Source organism: Rhinoraja longicauda, chromosome 11, assembly GCF_053455715.1.
Source record: "Rhinoraja longicauda isolate Sanriku21f chromosome 11, sRhiLon1.1, whole genome shotgun sequence".
Taxonomy (NCBI): Eukaryota; Metazoa; Chordata; class Chondrichthyes; order Rajiformes; family Arhynchobatidae; genus Rhinoraja; species Rhinoraja longicauda.
Genome location: NC_135963.1, coordinates 41,016,960 through 41,038,167, shown reverse-complemented (window position 1 = coordinate 41,038,167; position 21,208 = coordinate 41,016,960). Strand labels below are relative to the sequence as shown.

The following is a 21,208-nucleotide window of genomic DNA, read 5'->3' as shown; positions in this document are numbered from 1 at the left end:
ACCCACGTTGACCAAAGTGCTGGACATCTGATTAGGTACTAAGGAAAAAAAAAAGAAACGTACATTAGCACGCAAACAGTTCACAGCGCCTCCTCAATGAGCCTCAAACGCTAGGGAGTAGAAATAGGTTTTGAGCCTGGACTTAAAGGAGTCGATGGAGGGGGCAGTTCTGATGGGGAGAGGGATGCTGTTCCACATTGGTGTCCACTAGCTCCCACATGCTACAGCTGCAACATGTCAACTGCCCTATCGTATCTGTCAGAATTTATTTATCAGTATTTTTTTTCTGTAAGTGGCTCTGTAAGTGGCTCTTTACAACTGTAACTTATAATTCGGTCTAATTTTAACATAACAATTTAATCACACTTTCCACTAGATATTATTTTTTAGTAAACACCTTTGAAATGGAGAGAGAGGAATAAAAAAACTGCAGCCAATTAATTTCCTGTCTCTTGTAGTATTATTATTTCTTTTTTTTCCTCTATTAATTAAACTCTTGATTTGGGTTACTGCTGGTTTAGTGTGGTTTAGAGATACAGCATGGAAACAAGCCCTTTGGCCCATGGAGTCTACATCAACCATCAATCACCTGTTCTCACTTGTTCTATGTAATCCTACTTACTCATTTGCAATCTACACAATTTACAGAGCCCATTTAACCTGCAAACCTGCACATCTTTGGGATGTAGGAGGGAACTCTGGCAGTCACAGGGACCACGTGCAAACTCCACACAGAGAACACCTGAGGAGAGCTGGTGAGAAACAGCTCTACCAGCTGTGCCATTGTTCCACCACAATGAGTATATGTTCAACTCTCATATGTTTTTTTAATTTTAGAAATGTAACAACTCTTTCTATAGTTCACCAAGTTTCCCCATCACTCAAAGCTTGACTCTCATTCCCTGCATACGCGGAATTACACGGGCCTCCACTCTGTGCTACTTAGCATGACATTTCCATGACTTCTCTGGAAATTATCAAAATAACTTGAAGCCAGGTCTTGAAAGGAAACACTAGGGAAGCTGGCCAAAAGCAAGATTCATGGCAGTTTTAAAGAAGTGTTTTAAAAGAGGAAAGTGAAGAAAGCTCTAAGATTTGGTGAGGATATTTCAGAATTAAAATCAGGGATGATGACAAAACCAGAATTGGAGGAGCATAAAACACTCATAGATTGCAGCACTGGACGAGATTCCAAGTGATATGGAGAACAAAAACAGAAGAGGCATTTGAAAGCAAAGATGAGAATTTTAAAATTGACGTACTGTTAATTCGGAATCAAATAGCACATATGTGAATTAGGACATTGGCTGCCAAGGTGACAAGATTACAGACAGTAGAACATAAGAGAGTAGAACAAGGTTTTAAATAGTCTGTTTCTGTTTCAGATTTAGATCATTGGCAAGGAGAGGGAATTGAGTTTATAGCAGCGAACTAAGAGAATGTTATCAGTTATCAATACTGGTTTTGTATTCGTGAATGATGTTGCTGAGAATGCAACATATAGAACAGTGGATGGGATATTTTGAGATACATATTTTAATCACAATAACCTTGCAATATACTAGGTTGTTTTTTGTATGTATTTTTGAATTTCCCAAGTGTATAGAAAAACAATGGGCCTTGGAATCCGTTCAGTTCCTCCTTCTTGGTATATCTCTATTAGTGCCAGTGGATCAAATCATTGCCACGACTTGGTTGCTTTTAGCTAGTCTGTGCCAGACATTGAGCAGAACAGCAGCGAGCTGAGAGACAGGGCTCAACATCAGTCATCCAAGCCTTGTTCAGGAAACTAGGATGTGTGTGTAGACCAAGTATTGTTAACAACTAAACATCAATGTTATCCAGGACTGAGTGTCAGCAGACCCAGAACTGTTCACTTTAACTGTCTGTTAATTTTAGCCAATTATCCACTCCATTGCAACTCCCAGACGTGAATAAGGGCATTTGAACTAATTATGCAAGTTCATCTTGCATCAATGAGATAAGGTTAAACATTTTGTTATGTCTTTTCTGTTTCGGCAGAGGACTGAAGTAGACTGACCTAGTAAGTGCCTATGATGTGGAAGGGCTGATCAATAGACTGCAGCAGAGCTCACCTGTTCTCCTGCCTGCTCACTTGCGTCCTTATTGGTTACATTCTTTATTTAAATAGATAATCCTTATTCCTAACTAAACTAATCTTTAATTTCTCCAATAGGCTCACAGGCCATCATGTGTCATAACTCAAAGGTTTGTGAGATTGTGTGTGTATGGTGCATGTGTGCAATGTATGTGTGTCTGTCTATGTCTATGTGCACACTGCAATGTAACTTCACTTAGTCCAGTAACCTGTGTTTGATCCTAATCTACCCAGCAGAGGCTTTGTGTTCTCCAACCAGCTGCCACTGAGTCCCAGGCATGAACTGGCAAAACAACTGCTGGAGAGAGCTCGGAGGAAGGCCCGAGCTAGTCCACTCAAGGCTGACCACAGTATTCTGCCGGTAGTGAAGAGTTCTATGTAAGTGCTACTCATAGCTTTCTTGGGTGACTATTTAGAAAACAAATCCTGCCACAGATGAATGACCAGAAGATTCACAACTTCCCCAAAAGGTTGCAAAATATGTATATGAATTTTACTGCATACAAAATGTGAACAATATCTTATTATAGGATCACAGAAGCAGGAGTGAACAATTCAGCCCACAATCCTATTTATCAAGAAACAAGGAACTGCAGGTACTGCTATAGAAAAAAAGACACAAAGTGCTGGAGTAACTCATCCTTTTGTAGTTAGGGGGGAAGGGGGTCGAAAGCTGGGAGAGGAGGGGTGAAGCCTGGCAAGTGATAGGTGGATACAGGTAAGGGGGAATTTTGATAGGCAGATGGTTGGACAAAGGCCGGAGATAAAAAGACAAAAGGTGTAAGACAAAGATTGAAGAGCTGTGAACAGTGAAGAGAAAACAGAGGAAGGAATGTAAGGGAAGGGGAGAGGAGAACTAGGCGTGAGTCCAGATGGAGCAGAGGGTAGAACGGGGCGTGGATTGGTTAGTTACCCGAATTTACCTAATTTACAGTGTTCCGAGCTTACAACCCAATGGTATGAACATTGAATTCTCCAATTTTAGGTAACTTGAGAACTGTTGTAGGACAGAGAAACTAAGGGGGAATCACGCAACTGCAGATGCTGGATTACAAAAAAAGACACAAATTCCTGGAGTAACTCAGCAGGTCAGGCAGGATCTTTGGAGAATATGGATAGGTGATGTTTCAGGTTGTGACTTTTCTTCAGTACAAGGAGTAGAGGTATATAATCCCATGAAAGTGATAACGCTGGTTGATAGGGTAGTGAAGAAGTTGGGATGTTATGTTACAGCTGAATAAGATGTAGGTAAGACTACATTTGGAGTAATGAGTACAGTTTGGGTCACCTTGCTATTGGAAGGATGTTATTAAAAAAGATTTACGAGGATGTTACCAGGTCTGGAGAGTTTAAGCTTCAAGGAGAGGTTGGTTGGGGCTGGATCTATTTCCCCTGAAAATTAGGAAGCTTCTTCTTCTTCTTCTTCTTATCGTGTCCACACATGCTAGATATTGTGTTTCAGCCAAAACTGAACACAACTCTTAGCAATATCATCGTTCTCTGCGAGGTCCTCAGCTTTGCATTCGTGCTCCAATAGAGGACATCTCAATAGGTGCTCCATAGTTTGTGGTTCCGTGCCACATGTAGCGGCCAGCTTCTCGAGCAAAAATAACTAATAACTGCAAAATGGCTCCTACACCACATATGCAGTTGACATCTTCAGGAAGCTGAGGGATGTCCTTATAAAGGTTCATAGAATCACGACAAAGGTTTATAAAATCATGATAAAGGTTTATCATCAATAAGGTGAATATCTCCAGTACTTTTCCCCAGGGGAGGGAGTCTAAAACTGGAGGTCGTAGGTTTAAGATGAGGGGGGAAAGATTTAAAAGGGACCCGACAGGCAACATTTTCAAACAGAGGGTGGTATGTATATGGAAGGAGCTACCAGAGGATGTGGTAGAAGCAGTTGTTATAATTACATTTAATGGATACAGAAACAAGTACATGGATCGGAAAGGGTTGGAAGAATATGAACCAAGTATAAGCAAGTGGGACTAGCTCGATTGTCCAACCTGGTCAGCATGGACAACTTGGGATGAAGGATCTATTTCTGAGCTGTGCAGTTCTCTGACACTATGAGAAGCAGTCTTATCTTTATCCCAACTCAGTTTATCCTATCATTTGAATGCTGAAGAACAAGTAATGGAGACATTAAATGGATCAGCCTTTTGAGTCACTAATTGATTTAATTTGCTTTATGCGTGTAATTCATTTGTAAATATTTTAAACTCTGTGTTTTATAATACCCTGTGTTTTTTGGAGAAATAAGGAACTGCAGATGCTGGTTTGTAAAAAGGACACAAAATGCAGGAATAACTCAGTGGAACAGCCAGAATCTTTGGGGAACAGTTTGAAGAAGAATTCTGACCCAAAATGTCACCTACCCATGTTCTCCAGAAACAGATTCTACCTGGAGAGGATTCATGGAATCATACAGGACAAGAGAGAGATCCTTTGGCCTATTGTGTACCTACGTACCTATGTATAGTAACTCCACTTACAAGTAATTGGACCACAGCCTTGTATGTTGTGGCAATTAACATGCTCATCATGTGCTGCCACAGAAACATCTGTCTACTCCCGCTTCAAACCACCATAGCTTTCCCAGATGCCCCTCCTCCATCCCCACCCCGCACAACAAAACTAGCGGTGGTAGCCACAAGGGGCTCTGCACTACTTGCCTAAGTCTACTACTCTGCCTAGTGGTCATCTACTGCTTTTCTGCCTGTACAGCCAATAAATGTGGGGTGACCAACTCCCTAAATGTGCCATCTACAGTACCTTTACATCATGGATGTTTTATAGTCCATGTACAACTCCCATCTGTGTATTATTGTCAGGCAGGAGCTGCAGCTAGATATACTTCTCAAACACATGGCCACAAGGGACACTGGAATTCTCCATGATTTACTACAAAGGAATAAAAGAATGTGGAAACACTCACCTACTGCTACTCACCAATCATTCACTGTACCAAAACCTCTTGCTCACCACAGCCTGCATTCTGAATTTCTTGTACCTCAAGATTCACTATGCAGAATCACAAGAGGGTGAATAAATAAAATGAAAACCTGGAAACAGGAGGTTTGTGTCCTCTCCAATACTGTCAAGTTATTCTGTGGGCATGGCTACAGTTTGATGTCACATGCGGTCTAGTCACCATTAAGGTCTTGTTACACCTTAATGCCAATTCTCATGATGACATGTTAGCTCATTTAGCCTTTTGCATCTTTCCAGAAAAGTAGGATGGGTGGTGAGTCCAGGTGGTGGCCTGAATAAGGTTGGTTCAATGCACAGTATTGACTGGCAGCACAACATTGGACAGTGTTGGAGTGGTACAAAACAATCAGTGTATTGCACAGCAGACAAAGTTAATTTCACAGCAGAAATAGAAACTACAGCAACTGTTCTGGTGAGGCTAATCACTCTATAAAAATACATTGAGTAGAGAATGGTTATGAATGTTAGGACATTTTGTGAACAGCGATATTCCAAAACATTGTTAGGATAGAGAAGAGAGCATGCTTTATTTTAGTGATTTTGGCTAAGGATAAATATTGATCAAGGCATTGAATAAAAGTATACACTGCTTAGAAGTATTTTGTTATTCTCCAAAATAGTGTGAGTAACAAAGTATTACTATTCAACATCTTGGGAGAATACTACCATTGATCCATGGCTAATATATAGGTAGTAACATCCTAGCTACCATTTAACATTATGGAAGCATTATTGTCAAGGAAGAGTGAGGAACTAAGAGTATGTAACCATGACAAGTGTTCTACTGTCACTTCCTGGTACAACCTTTAATCTCCGTCTGCTTCAGCAGGTTGCATTTCTTATTTTGTAATAGCACAGTAGGTGAAATAACAACTAATTTCTTCATTTTCTATAGGGAAATTGACACAAATAGTGTCTCTTCACCAAAGAAAGGCCCTTTCTCCAGAAAAGGACATTCATTGAATACCCAAACCAGCTGCAACCTCAGTGACTCCTCCAGCGCTGAGTCGCATTGCAGACCACGCAAGAAACAAAGTCAGTCGCCAAGCCATGTAAGATTTGAGGATGAGTCCACCCAAGAGGCTGTAGTCCGTTACCAGTTACGCAGGAAGTGTGGCCTTGAGTCCTCAGTGCAACTCATCCCAAGGGGGTTGATACAAAAGCCTGGGATTCCATCCTATGGGAATCCAGGGAAGGAGTGTATGTCGAGAGCTGAATCAGGGAATTGCAGCAAACCTTTCCATAATAACACTGAAGCTATAGAGAACTGGAGTTGGAAAAGGGCAGCAAATCCAGTTGCCACTGGAGAAACTGAAGAAAACCAATTTGGCAAGGCCAGCAGCCCTCATGTAAATACAGCAATGTGCATTGATGGGAAGTGTAGCTGTTGTGGCTCTTACATCATTTCAGGTACCAACGCCATCTGCCTTGACCCTCCATCTTATGAATTTCCAGATGCTTGTATACTTAAGCAATACAGGGACCCTCAAAGACCCAGTTATCAAGAGCTCCCTATATGCTGTGCAATGGAGGTGAAAACTAACCTTGGTGTGGAGGCTCCCGATGTTGGAGTCTTGCCTCACAGAATTGTACCTTGCTGGGTTCTTCCTTCACAACACAGAATCAGAATTGAACCAATAAAGGAAACGTATATAGGGGAGATCACTTCCATTGATGATGTATCAGTGACTGAAGAAAATGCATCTGACACTGCTTTCCAAGAAATGAAAGGTTTCAGAGAGCCTAAGATCGCAACCTACTGCTATGCCAAAATATCAGGGAGCAATGAAAGCTCAATTGAACTGAATGCCAAAAGCATAAAGAAGTCAACTAGATGCACTGGGGAGAACAGTGTTGAAAAAGAACCAGTAAGCATAGTGGCTGATTGCAATTTAAAGTCAAGAAGAAACCCCATTGAGAGGCAAGAGGATGGTCTCCAATCTGTCCACTGCCAAATAGGCAGCATTCAAGAGTTAAGAGACTCTGCTGATTCTGTCCCAGTGGCCAGTGTGTTAATGTCAAAGCACAGTCACATATCAAGGCTACCCACAGAACAACTTGTGGAGGTTACGCCCTTTTCAGCACAGCCAGATATTTCATTGTGTCCATTCATGAAGTCAGTTCAAAGTTCTAAGCACAACGCCAAGAACTCCACCTTACACTGTTCATCACTACCCCAACAAAAGGACACAAGCTCTCTCAGAAATCGTCAAGTCAAGGAAATTCCTGCTTTTTCTCATGCTCATAGCAGATCCAGGATGCCCAATTCCCATTCAATTAATATATTATATCCCACAAAATTTGAAGAAAACACTTCTGATCACGATTCTCTTCCCAGGAGGCCGATGATCAACAAAGTCAATGTGACAATCCAGTCCAAATCCCAACAAAACCAACTGCCACTAACGCAGAAGAACAATCCGTTAATACAACTGGATACATGTACCTCTCAGTACAGGCTCATTCGTTTAAATCCAGAGGAGAATAATGGAAAACCATCTAATTCTCAAGTATTTCCAGAAATGCTTTTGCTTCAACCTCAACACAGTCCTGCTGATCCTGATCAAAATTTGCCAAATAGCCACACTGATGTCAGGCCAATCCCTTCAGCTAACCCCTCATTGCATTCTGCTATTCAGATGCCAAGGAATAACAATGGTGACGATCAAAGTTCAGAAGGTTATAGATCAGAAGTTTGGAAAAACTCAGAAACATCTGAACAGGTAACTGACATGAATGATGGACTGTTGACCTCTGAACATAACACAGCCATCAAACACTCCAAAAATCAGAATTGCCTTATTGATCCTAATTGGGCAAATGTCCCCTCATCCAAACAGAAAACTGAAAAACAGAAGGACAGAACAGGTATGTGGGTGATTGATGTCAGCTACTGAATGATTTATCATCTAACTGCTTGCAGCTAATAGTTTACAAGTTGAATTGAATACTGCCTATTATTTTCAGTGCCAGGCAGTCTCCTGGATTTCCAGTGTGCTAGGCAGTAAGAACAGCCACATTACAGGCCAGAAATGTGCCACCCTCATATTATTTAAGCAGGACAGCAGGAGGCCAAGGCCAATACTTATAGTAATATCTCCACTCTAAGTGCAAATAAAAGGTATGTTTGAAGCCCTTCTCACAGAGTCATAGAGAAACAGGCTCTCATCAATACCGACCAATGTATTTTTATGAGCTGGACTCATTTGCCTTCATTGACATAATTTGTTGTCCACCTCGATTTATCCTTGAGAGAGTGATAGTGAGACACATTCTGGAATTGCTGCTGTCCGTTGAAAGTATTCCTACAGTCTGTGTAAAATGTTCCAGTATATGTTGGTAAAGTACATGTATCAGCAATATTCACCCATCAGGATGACATGTAACTTGGAAAGGAAATTTCCAGCTTACTGGTGGTGTTAAGCACCTGCTCCGTATTTCCTTTTACATGACAGTGATTGTGGATTTGCTGGGCATTATCAAAGAAGACTTCTCAGATTGCTGCAGTGCATTTTCTACATAGTAAATGCACACTGATTGTAGAATGAGTGAATAATTAGCATGACAGATGGGTCATAATGATTTTGAAGCAAATGATGGTACTCCATCACACATACTTACTTATGCCTTGTCAATTATTCAAATGTGTCTGACCTGCTCTTATAGCCATAGTATGCTGCTGGTCCAGTTTTGTTTGTGGTTATTGGTGACCTCCTGTAAAATTTACTGTGGGTAATAACAATAGCACTGAATAGCACCTTAGTCGGCATAATTAAAAGGATACCTTTGAAATGTAAAAAAACAAACATCAAGCTCACTTGTATCCTGTTTAAGAGATATGGGGACCTCAGCGTTCAACACAGTAAAGAGACCGCTAACTGACAGGATGGATTTTAACCTTTAACAGTTTGTCTGAGGAAACATGGCTAATGTTTCCCTATACAGTAAATTACACTGTGAAAAGTACTGATGTAGTCACATCACAGATTGCTGGCAAGAGTCACTCGTTTATTAATAAGCTACAGATCATTTTAAGTGACAGGCCTTTTGGAGACACTTTCGCCCATGTTTAACCAGAGTGAATATTTCAGTAATTCTGTTTGAAAAACAGAAAGACCTGGTAGATCATTCACTGTTCACATCATAAAATCTTGTACTACATCGGAGGTATTTGGTCTTATTGTTGGTGTCAGCTCTTTGGTGAAGCTATCAAATTAATCAGAGTCACATTGTAAGGTTATATTCAAACAGAATTAAAGTTAAAGGAAAAGTATGGGCAAAAGCTTTATTTAGAGAGTTGGTTGTCATTCATGTACAGTGTTAGATATTTTGTATTGATTTATTCACATTGTAGTTTAACACTGAGGTGAAATTTCCCTTGAAGAGAATAGCAAATTTCTGGAATTATCCACCCCAGAGAGTTGTAGAGGCTAGAATTTTAAGTAAAGGTAGATAGACTTTTGAAATATTGGGAAAATGAGGGCTTTGAGTTAATGGCACAGCAGAGAAGAGGCTTTGGGCAGTTTAGCTATGTTTGTATTGAATATCAGGATTAGCTTGAAAGGCCAAATGATCCACTGCTGCTCCTTCTCTCATAGGATCATGTGCTCTGTTTGGTATAAATTAAAGCAATGGGACTCTGGGCAAATCATATCTTATTCTCTTTTCTTAACAGAAAGTCAACCTGCGGCAGTGAAAATACAACCTCAAGAATCTACTTCCAGTCGGGAGTCACTGACATCTGTGTCAACTTTGGTCCAGGAAGAAGACAGCGGTTTGCCTAAGCTTCCTCAGCCCACAACCAGGGATGGTGAGCCACTGTTGCCAGTGATTGGGACAGCAGACTGCAGAGATAGACCCATTCACCATTCAGCCAGTAAACCTTCAGATGACAATCAACAGCCACTGTGAGTTAAAGCTCCCATACTTTCTGAATAACCCCCGGGTAAATTGGTAATTTTGTATACCAAGTTATATAGGCCTCGGGGTAAATGTCTGGTGAATCTGCAAGGAAATCCTGAGATTGCCTTTGCCAATATTGATTCTTGGTTAGTAGGGCTGAAGGAATTAGCATGTCTGCTGAGGTGATTAATATCCAGATTCCCTACCGTAAAAGCTGCCTAACCTCATCTGGGATTCCCTTAGGCAATCACAAATATTGATAGTCAATGTTTTGGATGTTAAATGAAGGGTGGACACAGCTTTGGGACTGGAGAGTATTTGATGTAGAGCATCAGGTGCCAGCTGTAGATCAGCACGTTTACCATTTACTTTTGTGTTAGGAGATTGTGGGTTTCACTCTGAAGTCCAGGGAATTTGGTATGCAAATCTAATGCAAAAAATTGAGCACATAATCCAGACTGATGCAAAGGAAATATTTCACTGTCAAAATTGCTATCTTTCATGTGGACTGCAATATAAAAAATATGTTTATCCTACAACCAACATAAATCTAATTATGTTTGTTTGTGGGGCTTTAATGTGTTCGTTTTGGCTGCCCTATTTCTTCACTGTCATATTGAGACGACATGTTGAAAGGATTTAATTAGCTGTGAGGCTCATCAGACAGACCAACAGACTGTCCAAAATTGTGAAATATGCTGCACAAAAAACGTCTTTTTTCTAAAAGGAACAAATTCACAAATATTGTATACTTACAATGTAGCCTAATTATAGGAAATTACTAAAGAAAGCTCGATCTATCGTCTTTAGAGCAGAATGTGGACACTTTACAGACATTCAAAATTACAAAGGGTCAAGAGTCAAGAGTGTTTTATTGTCATGTGCCCCAGATAGAACATTGAAATTCTAACGTGCAGCACAACAGAATATGAAAAAATATTTCACTATAAACAATATGATAAACGAGAGAGAAAAAATATATGTATACACACACACACATCCTCAAAAAACAAACAATAACAGTTTGATAAGGTTGCATATTGGGAAATTGTGCCCATTGGCAGTAGAGGCAGAAGACATAAAAAGAGTTTGAACACAACAAGTCATTTTGATGTAGAAAACATTACCTAAAGTATTCAATATTAACTTTTAAAAGGAACGTTTATATATATTCGTAAAGGAAAATATCATCTGAGCTATGGGGAAATAAATCGGGGTGTTAAATTAATAGAATAAAAATTTCATAAAAGTTAAATGGATTGAATTCTAGTCTTGGACAAGACCAGGTCCAGGTTTCAGTTGGAATACTATGCTCTGTATTCTTCTCCTCATATGATGGGTGAAACTGAAGCTTCAGGCAGCTAAAAAGTAGAAGCACCAGAATAAATCCCTTTATCAAGGTAAGCTAAAAATACTTCACAGAGTAAAACAGCTGAGAATCTATACTTTAGAGAAGTGTACACATTGGAGTAATTTGATTGAGATTTATATGATGATGATAGAATTAGATTATGTGACAATAAATAGTTTGAATTAAATGTGATAAGGAATGCTACAGTTTTTATGCTATTTAAGGTAAGGTTACATTGTACACAAAAGAAACGGTGGCACAGTGGTGCAGTGGTAGAGTTGCTGCCATACAGCGCCAGAGACCCGGGTTCGATTCTGACTACGGATGCTGTCTCTACAGAGTTTGTACATTCTCCCTGTGATCGCGTGGGCTTTCTCTGGGTGCTCCAGTTTCCTCCCACACTAGAAAGACATTCAAGTTTGTAGGCTAATTGGCTACTGTAAATTGTAAATTTGTGCTAGTGAAGGATAGTGCTAGTGTACGGGGTGATTGCTGCTTTCATATTTTCATATTTCAGATACAGCGCGGAAACAGGCCTTTTCGGCCCACCAAGTCCGCACCGCCCAGTGATTCCCGCACACTAACACTATCCTACACACACTAGGGACAATTTTTACATTTACCCAGTCAATTAACCTACATACCTGTACGTGTGGACTCAGTGGGCCGAAGAGTCTGTTTTCATGTTGTACCTCTAAAGTGTAAACTAAACGCCAGAACTGGTAAAGTTTAAAATGCCAGAAACACTCAGCAGGCCAGGCAGCATCTGTGGAATGAGTAATTAAGTTAATATTTCAGGTTGAAGACCCTTCATTAGATATGGGAAAACGAGAAAACAAGTTGATTTTCAAGAAATGGACAGGACAAAGGGCATTACTCTGATATAGTGAGGGTAGGAGTTCCAGGGGGATAAGCTATAATAAGGTAATCTAGTTGATTGGTTGATGGGGCAGTTAGAGAAAAATAATTTGATCAGAAAATTAATAAATCAATGAAATGAGGACAGTTAAAGTGAGAACATAAAAGTTGCAAGATGCAGTGCTCTGTGACATATCCGACAGGCTAGTCCAATGAAGGGACTTTTTGCTGAAATGTTATCTCTGTTTCTCTTTTCGTAGATGCTGTCTGACATGTTGAGTGCTTGTGGCATTTTCTGTTTTTATTTCAGACTTCTATCACCTGCCGTTTCTCGATTTTTATATATTTTGTATTCTCTGAGAAAAGAGCCATCAGTTATCAGTTGGGATCAGATCAGATAATTCATTCATCCACTGAGGGCTGGATCAGTTTCCAATTGGAGGATATCCATCTTCTTAGCAACTGTTTGAGGCTGAAATAGACTTTGTATACTTGATATATTTGATGATATTTGGACCACATACATGTACATTACTTAGACCAACTAATTCCACCTCTTTGCTACTGTCTGACATATCCTTGCCACAGATTATCGACAGTTAAATAAACTTCTTTCTTGTATCTCCAGATATGAGAAATCCAAAGCACATGTGGCCAGTTTCCCTTGTTTTACCCTTTGTAAATTTGAGTCATCAACAGAATCAATGTAAATCCAAGATCCTAGTGTACCCCATGTTCGAACCCACGGCAACTGCAGTTTGTCCATTTTATGTTTAGGTTGTCGGGAAGAATGTTCACATGTTTCCATTCTGGGTCTGATTCTGAGATAAATTATCAGGATAATAAGAATAATGTGAGATCTACAGACTCTGCTGCAGATGGGACAGAAAGTAATGGGAAAGGAGGATAGTTATTTTGTTAATAATTTCTGGTTTTCTGTGCAATGAAATATTTTGTGCACTATTTCCTTGTGTGGATGAGGCCCACAAACTCTCTTTCAATGTCAGCAAGATGAAGGAGTTAGTTATCAACCTCGTACTGCATGGTGGAGACTTATCTCACCCCCATCATTCCTTCTTCGTTTCTGCGCCACTCCTGACTGAGGAATAGCTTCTTCCCCTCTGTTATCAGGCTTGTAAATGGTCCTTCCATAAGATAGGGTACTATCCAATTCGCCTCTAACCTATTGTGGATGTTGGACTTTGTCTAATGAACTAATGCACTACAACGTTGAAAACAATATTTGATATTTTCCCCTTTGCTCTACTTATTGTACTTGAGTTTAACTTGATTGTATTTATGTATAGTCCACCTGATCTGTTTGGATAGCATGCCAAACAAAGCTTTTCACTGTACCTTGGTACTTGTGATGATAATAAACCTAAACCTAATCATCTAATTGGACCTTAATTAGAAGTTGGAGGGCTGCTTAAAGGATGTGATATTATCTAGGCTGCAGCCAGAGAGTTTAAGGTGTCCATCTCCACATAGGTAAATTTGTCTTTGTTTTTCATGGTGTTTAGTCCCATGAATGCCTATCTCTAATCTGCTGCCTGCTACTAATATCAATGGGGTCTTTAGACTGCCATTCAGTCCTCTCTCAATCAACCCACTCCTCGTTACCTCTCGAATCCATGGACTCCATGCCATCCTTGCTAATCTTCTTTCTTTCCGAAATGAATTTTCTCTGACCAATTCTCCCCTTCCAAAACACATAATTTAAGTGAACAGACAGACATAAAATTCTGGAGTAATTCAGCAGGTCAGGCAGCATCTCTGGAGAGAAGGAATGGGTGACATTTCGGGTCGAGACCCTTCTTCAGACTGATGTCAGGGGAGGGGGCGGGACAAAGAAAGAATGTAGTCGGAGACAATAAGACTAGTGGGAGAACTGGGAAGGGGGAAGGAATAGAGAGGGAAAGCAAGGGCTATCTGAAGTTAGAGAAGTCAATGTTCATACCGCTGGGTGTAAACTACCCAAACGAAATATGAGGTGCTGTTCCTCCAATTTGCGCTGACCCTCACTCTGACAATGGAGGAGGTCCAGGATAGAAAGGTCAGATTGGGAATGGGAGGGGGAGCTGAAGTGCTGAGCCACTGGGAGATCAGGTAGATTAAGATGGACTGAGTGGAGGTGTTCAGCGAAATGATCGTCGAGCCTGTGCTTGGTCTCGCCGATGTAGAGAAGTTGACACCTGGAACAGCGGATACAGTATATGAGGTTGTAGGAGGTGCAAGTGAACCTCTGCCTCACCTAGAAAGACTGTTTGGACCTTGGATAGAGTCGAGAGGGGAGGTAAAGGGACAGGTGTTGCATCTCCTGCGGTTGCAAGGGAAAGTACCTGAAGTACTCGGGGGGTGGGGGTGGGTGGGGGGGGGGGGGGGTGGTTTGGGTGGGAAAGGATGAGTTGACCAGGGAGTTTCGGAGGGAACGGTCTCTGCGGAAAGCAGAAAGGGGTGGAGATGGGAAGATGTGGCCAGTAGTGGGTTCCCTTTGGAAGTGACAAAAATGTTGGAGAATTATATGCTGTATGCGACGGCTGATGGGGTGGAAGGTGAGGACAAGGGGGACTCTGTACTTGTTATGAATGGAGGGAGGGGGAGCAAGAGTGGAGCTGTGGAATATTGAGGAGACCCTAGTGAGTGCCTCATCTATAATGGAAGAAGGGAACCCCCATTTCCTAAAGAATGATGACATCTCTGATGCCCTGGTATGGAACACCTCATCCTGGGTGCAGATGTGGCGTAGATGGAGGAATTGGGAGTAGGGGATATTTAATGAATGTTCAGCTTGGATTCAGCTTCTGCTACTCAAATATTGTTCCATCTATGCAAGATGGTCCTCAAAAATGTCAATTGAGCTTCTCCAATATCACAGTTGAGCACTGCTTCAAGATACTCCTACAACAAAATGTATAGCCGAGCACATCAGCCTTAACCCTTTGTGTCTTCCACAGGCTGGCAGCAAATGCTCTCAACAATTATGATCTATCAAGAATACAATAAAATATACAGCATAATGAGCCTTAGATGTAGCGGCCTTAAAATAAATCAATGGGATCAGTCAACAACCCTAGTCAAGCAATGTGATGCATCATGAGAACCTGTGAACTGTTTGCATGAATCAGTGCCTGCCCTAATCTGTAGGAGATCATTGAGACCAGCCTTTTGATTGACTAATATCCATCATGATTAATTATGTGATGAACTTTGTTCAAAACCATTATGAAGACAATTGTTGAAAGCCTACTTTCAATTTGAAGCCTGCTTTTGGAATGGTACAGACTGAACTCCTTATCATGCGAGAGAAAAAAAAGCCACAACTTATCTTGACAAAGTTGGCTGGTGTGAAATACGTGAATTACTCTAAATGTTGAGTTTCATATTTCTCATGGATAAAGATTGGATAAAAATACAGCATTAGATAAAGACATTATTACTGGGAAACAACAAAAGGAACATTGCGTATCGCTCTGTCCCCATTTGATATTTTGTTCAATGAAGTGACTTCTACAGTTGGGTAGCTAAAAGGCAATGACTGAGCTTGCCGCAGATTCCATTTCTTGGAGGACTACCTGTAGATGCTGTGTTTCCTGTAGTCATGAAGAGAGATCCTGTTTTCACTTTAGTTTCTTCATCTATCTCGGCCCATGCAGTGAATGAGTAGCTTTTCATTAACCAACAGTTTTCATCCCAACTTCTGACTGACGGAATACACAAATCTTATTAGGTCAAGGAGTACCAGAACTTTTACACACTATGAAGCAGTTTATCAATGGGAATTGCATGAATGCTAGCATCTTGACATCTGACATCTTGATGGAGGACAGAAACTGTGTGTACTAAAGTGACACTGGATTCTTGGCAGACCTGCCATATCGCAGATTACACAAATACCATTAGAATCTTCAGAAATGCCAACCCTGCATTCAAAGCATTCAATCACACAAAATCAACTGTTTCCATACTGAGGGCTACAGTAATCTCCTGGGAATCTGCTCTCTGTTTACATATGACAGTAATCCATTCCTGATGGAAAGCAATCTCTTCCCCACTAGCGTCTCTCTTTGCCCTCGTGAGAGCAATGTGCTGTTGAAGGTAGTTAGCAGAGCTCTGATGAGTCAGATTTGATTTTCACAGAATGATGATGGCTTTAAATGATCTCCTGAAACCTGAAAAGATAATGATTAGAATAGTGATCCTGCTAGCATTGGCATTTTGCTGAAAGTGATCAGTATAAATACAGAACCGTTCAGAATCAATAGTAATTTTGATGAAGATGGGATGGATTTTAATGTATGATAACTTGCATCTATCTCATTGGCATTAGCTTCAGCTCACCACTAGCTCTAACCATGAGAGGGCCCTCATTCTGCTCACGATGCCAACTTCACCTCAAAGCAGAAACTTTACCGTCTTTATCGTATTGCAGCTAAATTGGCAAACAATCAAATGATATATGCCTCTGAAAATAGGTCTGTATGGAGGGGTGATGTTGAATGGGGATGTTCCTGAATGTAGAAGGTCATGATTCTTTCAGTAATGGTCTTTGTACTGTATATTAGGGGCTGCCTACCTGGCTGGCATCTTATTTACGATCTGTTGCCAGTTCCTGTTTGAAGGTCTCTTGGACTTCATTGAAGAAGCAAATTTCATCTATAATATTCTTGAGATCCTGGTCAAAAAACTCAGGTGCATGCTTCCTGGCCTCGAATCCCACCTTCTCTCTGTGCCATCCCCTCAGCCATAACACTTGCACCAGTGTAGTATGCCACAGTGTAGACTGTTCTTTCAAGTGGTTGTTAACTGTGCAACCTAATGCTGGTAGCTCAATTAAATTGATCTTATTGCAATGGCCACATGTGTAGCTTTCCTTCTTTACAAATGTTGCACAACTGCACTTGTATCGCACTAGGTGTATGACTGAAAATGGTGATCCTAACTTTGTAGAAGGAAACAGCATTAAGGAAACATGTAATAATGTGTTATATTCCTATTATGAAGCTTAGAACGTCTAGGTCCCTGCGTCTACTTCCCTCTCTTGGTATTCCCATTGCATCTCGCCATATGAGTAATCTATTCCTTGTCACACATTTCAAATCAGACTCCTGGGTGATTCCTCTCATACACACCCACTGTATGTATTAAACCAGCTCTTGCAGTTATAATGTAAAGTGCAGATGAGCACTGGCTGAATGACATTCTGGCTTCTTATCCAGCATCTCCAAGGACAATGCTAGAACTCAGCACATTACTGACAGCCAACACAAGCATCGATCCTTCATGAAGGCATTCTTTACGACAATTAGACACAACACGGTCAGTAAATTGAACCGGCTCGGATCATCCAGTATGGAGCAGATTAACTGCCAATCTACAGAGGACAAGTCTGGGGACCTGAGGTGTGAGAAGTCCAGCGGACACCTGAGGAAGACTCCTTCTCTGCAATCACTGCGACTGGTGGGTGTTTTCAATTACTTTAGCCCATTCCAGGATTTTTACGTTTAAAAATTGAGACATTTTATTAAGATCATAAACTCTGGATTACTGCCCACTTTTGAGTAAAATGCACCTCATGCCTTGGCATACATTCATGTCATAGAATATATGCCAAGGCATGAGGCAGTTGGATTTTAGTTTTAGAGGGATGACACCAAAACTGAGAGGGAGTTCAAATATGAATGTCTGAATAGGCTTGAGTTTTCACTCTAGAATAATGTTGAGAGGTGACGTTCTAAACTTGTTTAGGAAAAGTGTTGATAGATCTGATCTCTATCCTACCTTGACTAAAGAACACTACAGTCCACCTCTTGCATTACCATGGACTTTTAAAATTGCACTTTGCACTAATAACATGATTTTTTTCATACAGTCTGCTTTCTTTTTACTGTTCTGCATAACTTTATGTATAATTTGTCAATGATTTGTGTTTTTTTATGTTTGTCTGAGTGTATGTGCTTGTAATGCTACCGCCAGAGAGATTTGTATTGTACCAGTATCTCACGGCATTAAACTTGACATGACCGTGAGACAATTATCAAGAACTTGGACCCAGTTGTACATTCATGTACGTGGAGAAAATAACCTGGTACTTTTGTGTATGATTCCCCTTACAAACACTGCGAATGTCAGTCATGCAACTGATGACATCATCAAACTTGCAGTGGCCATTTCAAAGTTACTGAACCATTGTGTGCAATTCCACAAAACGAGGATTCTGCCGCAGATTCTCAAAGAACTGTGAATTAAATGGTCCCAAGTGTGACATTCATGTTTCACTCACTGCCTCTGCCAGTTCATTTTACATTGTTCGGTATACATGCAGAAGCATCAGCTTCTCTTGTTGTTGTTCTCTTATTGCCAAGAGCAGTGCATCTATGAGCAAGATTCTGTGAAAACTGTCAGACTAATCATTGCATACTGTACCACGCAGAGACACAGGGCCATTTGCAGACAAGTCTCTAACCGTGCATTGGATCTTGTGGGGACCGGCCACACACCTTGATATTGTTGCTCCCCCCCCCCCCCCCCCCCAAGTGCAAATATACCTCTCCCATATTTTCTGTCACCATCACGGCAGCCTTTTTTCATGAATGGAGAGAGAGATTATTTTACATTTGTCTGCCTTCTCAATGGTCAACAAGTATTCAATGTAGCAGCAATGAGCTCTATGTATTGCTCCCAGTGGGAACAATAATACTGCCACCCTTTTAATTCATTTCCCCCCAATTTTGTGAAGTAATCTGAATATGCATTGGAGATATGTAGAGCGCATGTTAATAGACAATAGGCAATAGACAATAGGTGCAGGAGTAGGCCATTCAGCCCTTCGAGCCAGCACCGCCATTCAATGCGATCATGGCTGATCACTCTCAATCAGTACCCCGTTCCTGCCTTCTCCCCATACCCCCTCACTCCGCTATCCTTAAGAGCTCTATCCAGCTCTCTCTTGAAAGCATCCAACGAACTGGCCTCCACTGCCTTCTGAGGCAGAGAATTCCACACCTTCACCACTCTCTGACTGAAAAAGTTCTTCCTCATCTCCGTTCTAAATGGCCTACCCCTTATTCTTAAACTGTGGCCCCTTGTTCTGGACTCCCCCAACATTGGGAACATGTTTCCTGCCTCTAATGTGTCCAATCCCCTAATTATCTTATATGTTTCAATAAGATCCCCCCTCATCCTTCTAAATTCCAGTGTATACAAGCCCAATCGCTCCAGCCTTTCAACATACGACAGTCCCGCCATTCCGGGAATTAACCTAGTGAACCTACGCTGCACACCCTCCATAGCAAGAATATCCTTCCTCAAATTTGGAGACCAAAACTGCACACAGTACTCCAGGTGCGGTCTCACCAGGGCCCGGTACAACTGTAGAAGGACCTCTTTGCTCCTATACTCAACTCCTCTTATTACGAAGGCCAACATTCCATTGGCTTTCTTCACTGCCTGCTGTACCTGCATGATTCCTTTCATTGACTGATGCACTAGGACACCCAGATCTCGTTGAACTCCCCCTCCTCCTAACTTGACACCATTCAGATAATAATCTGCCTTTCTATTCTTACTTCCAAAGTGAATAACCTCACACTTATCTACATTAAACGGCATCTGCCATGTATCCGCCCACTCACACAACCTGTCCAAGTCACCCTGCAGCCTTATTGCATCTTCCTCACAATTCACACTACCCCCCAGCTTAGTATCATCTGCAAATTTGCTAATGGTACTTTTAATCCCTTCGTCTAAGTCATTAATGTATATCGTAAATAGCTGGGGTCCCAGCACCGAACCTTGCGGTACTCCACTGGTCACTGCCTGCCATTCCGAAAGGGACCCATTTATCCCCACTCTTTGCTTTCTGTCTGTCAACCAATTTTCTATCCATGTCAGTACCCTACCCCCAATACCATGTGCCCTAATTTTGCCCACTAATCTCCTATGTGGGACCTTGTCGAAGGCTTTCTGAAAGTCGAGGTACACCACATCCACTGACTCTCCCCTGTCAATTTTCCTAGTTACATCCTCAAAAAATTCCAGTAGATTTGTCAAGCATGATTTCCCCTTCGTAAATCCATGCTGACTCGGAATGATCCCGTTACTGCTATCCAAATGCTCAGCAATTTCGTCTTTTATAATTGACTCCAGCATCTTCCCCACCACTGATGTCAGACTAACTGGTCTATAGTTACCCGTTTTCTCTCTCCCTCCTTTATTAAAAAGTGGGATAACATTTGCTATCCTCCAATCCACAGGAACTGATCCTGAATCTATAGAACATTGAAAAATGATCTCCAATGCTTCCACTATTTCTAGAGCCACCTCCTTAAGTACCCTGGGATGCAGACTATCAGGCCCTGGGGATTTATCAGCCTTCAGTCCCATCAGTCAACCCAAAACCATTTCCTGCCTAATGTGGATTTCCTTCAGTTCCTCCATCACCCTAGGTTCTCCGGCCCCTAGAACATTTGGGAGATTGTGTGTATCTTCCTCAGTGAAGACAGATCCAAAGTAACGGTTTAACTCGTCTGCCATTTCTTTGTTCCCCATAATAAATTCCCCTGCTTCTGTCTTCAAGGGACCCACATTTGCCTTGACTATTTTTTTCCTCTTCACGTACCTAAAAAAACTTTTGCTATCCTCCTTTATATTATTGGCTAGTTTACCCTCGTACCTCATCTTTTCTCCCCGTATTGCCTTTTTAGTTAACTTTTGTTGCTCTTTAAAAGAGTCCCAATCCTCTGTCTTCCCACTCTTCTTTGCTATGTTATACTTCCTCTCCTTAATTTTTATGCTGTCCCTGACTTCCCTCGTCAGCCACAGGTGTCTCTTACTCCCCTTAGAGTCTTTCCACCTCTTTGGAATAAATTGATCCTGCAACCTCTGCATTATTCCCAGGAATACCTGCCATTGCAGTTCTACCGTCTTCCCTGCTAGGGCCTCCTTCCAGTCAATTTTGGCCAGCTCCTGCCTCA

General features: G+C 41.3%; 1 protein-coding gene across 1 annotated transcript in view; it reads left to right on the top strand.

Moving 5' to 3' along the window:
• LOC144597978 (uncharacterized) overlaps positions 1–21,208 on the top strand; it is a 44,052-nt gene that overhangs the window by 10,745 nt on the left and 12,099 nt on the right. The window contains exons 3-7 of the mRNA XM_078407844.1: positions 678–755; positions 2,354–2,497; positions 6,018–7,990; positions 9,798–10,029; positions 17,453–17,693. Coding sequence (XP_078263970.1) covers positions 678–755; positions 2,354–2,497; positions 6,018–7,990; positions 9,798–10,029; positions 17,453–17,693 — 2,668 coding nt within the window. The remainder of the gene's footprint in view (positions 1–677; positions 756–2,353; positions 2,498–6,017; positions 7,991–9,797; positions 10,030–17,452; positions 17,694–21,208) is intronic.